Below are 4,509 nucleotides of genomic sequence, written 5' to 3'. Positions count from 1 at the left end.
CCTTGAAGGAGTTGGAGGCGAAGGTTTATCTGTTTTCAGATTCAGACGTACCCACGATCCTTGATGAATTGCTGGCCAAGAAAGTCATCGATCTCCCTGAATAAAAAAGGCCTGAGGAAATTGATAAAGTTGGGATCCGAAATACTGCAAGTTTCATTGCGTCATTAGCCACCCTACAGAGAAATGCTTCATCTCAAAGGAGAAAATCATGGCTCTTGTAAGTGAAGGGAAAATCATTATAGATATGGATGAAATAGCAGAAGCAAACCATGCAAGTGTAGCGCCCAAGGAAAAGAAGTGTTCAAGGTTGCAGAACATGTCAAGTAATGCCTTCTTACAATTTAGAAGTTTTGAGCCTGTTGAAGTTGATCTTCCAAGGAAAACTCTTGAAGGTTCACTCGAGCTAGACAATCACTCCAAAGACAATGACGATGAGAGTTGGACTCTAGTCACTCGCAAGAAGCAAAAACACCAGGCAGTTTTGAGGCTACGAATTCCTAAGCCAAGAGCGATGATGAGCAATGTAGATAAGCTACAACTACCAAGAATTATCAAATCTTCTATTAGCAAGAAGATTAACGATGCCTTATTGCCAAAGTTCCGGAAGCCCATCACATTGCATGAATGTTTTCCTAGAAAATTCCTTCATAGAGGTCACGTTGGTGCAACTCATGTAGTTTCTAGTACTGATGAAACAAAGGAAAGCAACGATGAGCTTGCTCCAATGAAAACACAAGAATATCATGATAACGGAAAAGTTGTCACATGTTGTGCAACAATTTCCTTCACAGATGATGACTTGTTGCTGGGGTCTAAGCCACATAACAGACCTTTGTTCGTTATAGGTGCCATTCGAGAACAACAACTCAATCGCATACTTGTTGATGATGGTTCGGCTGTCAACATCAGGTCGAAGATGGTGCTAAAAAAGCTTGGGATCTTTATCGATGAGCTATCTAAAAGTAACCTAATAATCCAAGGGTTCAACTAAGGAGGACAACGAGCCATATGTATGATCCGCATAGGATTATCCATTGGTGAGATGAAGTCAAACACCTTGATTCACATCATAGATGCTAAAACATCATACAACTTGCTGCTTGGACGTCCTTGGATTCATGAGAATGAAGTGGTATCGTCTACTTTGCATCAATGTCTGAAGTACAGAAGGGATGGAGAGATAGTCAAAATTGATGCAGACATCAATCCCTTCACTGAGACGGAATCATACTTTGCAGATGCAAAATTCTACCTAGATTCTTGTGAACCGAGTGTAGAGAAACCATCATCAATTGACAAAGTTGATGTCAGTTAGAAGAAGAAAATAAGGCTCAATGGACTACCACTAAGCTGCCTAAGAAGAGAACTAAAGAAGTCTCCATTAAGCTATCATCATCTGAAGGTGACATGCAGACAAAGACTGATAAGGAGCATCTAGTTTTTTGCTATGTTCCGTGTGAGCATCGGAAGAAAGGGCAACCTTTGTTACAGGAATGTACTCCAAAGAAGGAAATAAGTCACAAAGATATCCGACATCTGAAGGAGCATATGACTATCCCAGTTGCACAAATCCCATTCGTGACTTGTGAGTCTACTAAAGGCAATCTCCAAGCTAATAAAATAAAAGGGTACTTTGATCCTAAGGCCTTCATATTACTTGAAAAGTCTGGTTACGACTTCTCAAATCCATCAAGACTAGGAGAACTCAAAGATGAAGTCATTGGTAAAAAGATACACGGGCTTACTGAGTCCCAAATGAGGTTGATAAAGCAAGGGCACTACGTCACCATTCCTACGTTTGGGTTAGGATTCAGTTTGGCAGAGCCTCTTCGAATTTCATCTAAGAGAGGCAAAGAGATAGCTTCATCGCAACACACCTCGGCAGGGGAGACGAAGGAAGTTAAAGACAAGAAAATAAAACAACGGGCTTCAGTGTTTGATCGCATTGGAGGCTCAACACCTCGTGCCTTGGTGTTTGAAAGGCTAGGTCACAAAAGTGAACATATATCTCCCAAACATCTAAAGGGAGTGGCCGCTATCTCAAAGACTTCTTTCTTTTGTCTCTTGGGAACTACAAAGAAGCCATCATCTAGAAATATATTGTCAAAACATGATGAGCAAGGTCATTGTGATGTTGCTGACAAGGAAATCTGTAGTGCTTTCCCATCACGTATGAAGAGGAAGTCCATTTTGTCAATATCTACAGATGGTCCGTTGAAGGTGAAAATAAGTACCATTGTTTACACTTGCCAGCCTCATAGAGAAACAAATAAAGAGGAAGGAGCCATGTCGACCATCCAAGGAAGTCAAAGAGAAAAGTTAGACTTCGTGGAAATATCCCATCACATAACAGTGGAAGACAACCCATGCCTTGAAGTTAATGATGAAGTCCACGAGGCTCCCCCTCAACTAGAAGATGGCGAGCAATCAACTGTAGATGAGCTTAAGGAACTCAATTTAGGCACTCTGGAAGATCCACGCCTAACCTTCATTAGTGCGCTTCTTACGACTCAAGAGGAGGAGGAATACTTCAAGTTGTTGACTAAATACAAAGATGTCTTCGCTTGGACGTATAAAGAAATGCCTGGCCTTAGTCCTAAGGTAGGCGTTCACCATTTGGGAATTAAGAGTAGAGCATGCCCTGTGAAGCAGTCACAACGCATGTTTTGACCCGAGTTAGTACCGCAAATTGAAGTCAAAGTCAACAAGCTCATCGAGGCGAGATTTATTCGAGAGGTGAAATACCTATCACGGATCTCGAATATTATACCTGCCAAGAAGAAGAATAGTCAAATACGTGTTTGTGTTGACTTTCGTGACCTAAACAAGGCATTTCTGAAAGATGACTTTCTGCTACCAATTATTGAACTCATGTTTGATGTTACAACATGGCATGAAGCTATGTCATTCATGGATGGATCATCCGGATACAATCAAATCAGAATGTCTCTAAAAGATGAAGAGTGTACCACTTTTCGAACTCCAAAAGGGATATACTGCTACAAAGTGATGCCCTTCGGTCTAAAGAATGCTGGTGCCACCTACCAACGCGCAATGCAAAATATATTTGACCACATGCTTCATAGGAGAGTTGAATGCTACGTCGATGACTTAGTGGTGAAGACAAATCATAGGCACTACCACCTTGAAGACCTTCAAATTGTTTTCGAAAGGTTAAGAAAATTTGACCTGAAGATGAATCCACTTAAATGTGCATTTGGAGTTACCTCAGGAAAGTTTCTTGGCTTCATTGTGTGTCATCATGGAAATGAAGTTTATCCCACAAAGATTGACGCTATTCAAAAAATGCCCGAGCTGAAGAACTTGAGGGAGCTTCACAGTCTACAAGGAAACTTAGCATTCATTCGGAGGTCGGACAGTGTCAACCCTTCAATCATCTATTGAGGAAGGATGTCACATTTCACTGGGATAAGTCATGTCAAAATGCTTTTGAAAGCATCAAAAGGTACTTGCTAAAACCACCTGTGTTAGGGGCACCAATGCTTAGGAAGCCATTGATACTCTAGAACGTTCACTTGGAGCACTACTTGCTCAAGAGAATGAGGAAGGAAAGGAGCAATCCTTGTACTACCTCAGTCGAACTCTGGTAGGAGCCAAGTTAAACTATACACCGTTTGAGAAAATATGCTTAGCGTTACTTTGTGTGATAAAGAAGCTAAGGCATTATTTTGAAGCATACACCATTAAACTCATCTCTCGAGCAGATCCAGTGAAGTTCGTGATGACTCGGCCTATTGTTTCTGGATGCCTAGCAAGATGGTCCATATTTTTTAACCAATATGAGATCACATACATACCTCAACAAGTTGTAAAAGGACAAGCACTCGCTAATTTTCTAGTTGATCACCCTCTTTCGGCAGAATGGGAGCTTTCTGATGAGTTTCCAAATGAAGACGTGTTGTTCATTGAAGAATTACCACCATGGACAATGTTTTTTGATGCATCTGCACGTCATAACGGTGCGGGGGCAGGTGTTGTGTTGATCTCTCCAGAAAGACAAGTCTTACCATTCTGCTTTGTTTTAGGTGAAAGATGCTCCAACAATGCCGCAGAGTACCAAGCTTTGATCGTCGATCTCGAAATGGCATTAGACATGAAGAATCTACAGTTGGAGATCTATAACGACTCTAAGCCAATCATCAACCAACTTTTGGGGAGTTACGATGTGAAGAAAGAAGATCTCTTGCCATACCATTTCTAAGGATACAATAAGTCCAACATTGATTCCTTCAGATGTGTCAATTGGACCCCTTCCCGTAGGTTCTTTTCTTAAAGAATAAAGAATTGGAGGAGGGAAATCCTGATAGAATTTGAAAAAGCAAACGACAAGTCGAAGGCAATAAAATATTAAAAATATATTTAGTTTTAATATTTCTAAGCTAAGATTAAACAAAATAATTCGCAAATCGCTTCTGGTTTACTTGAAAGATTCGACCAAGTGTTCATAAAACACGCCCCAAGAGAAGAAAATCGCAAGGCTGATGCTTT

The 4,509-nt window shown here is 40.8% G+C and overlaps 1 protein-coding gene across 1 annotated transcript; it reads left to right on the top strand.

The window, feature by feature from the left end:
* Positions 1-208: 208 nt before the first annotated feature.
* LOC142168006 (uncharacterized) lies at positions 209-4,222 on the top strand. The gene is made up of 5 exons (XM_075228653.1): positions 209-962; positions 1,074-1,306; positions 1,414-2,601; positions 2,830-3,381; positions 3,509-4,222. The coding sequence occupies exons 1-5, from the start codon at positions 209-211 to the stop codon at positions 4,220-4,222; spliced, it is 3,441 nt and encodes a 1,146-aa protein (XP_075084754.1).
* Positions 4,223-4,509: the final 287 nt, after the last annotated feature.

Source organism: Nicotiana tabacum, chromosome 13 (genome assembly GCF_000715075.1).
Source record: "Nicotiana tabacum cultivar K326 chromosome 13, ASM71507v2, whole genome shotgun sequence".
NCBI lineage: Eukaryota > Viridiplantae > Streptophyta > Magnoliopsida > Solanales > Solanaceae > Nicotiana > Nicotiana tabacum.
This window is presented reverse-complemented; position numbering and strand designations above follow the sequence as displayed.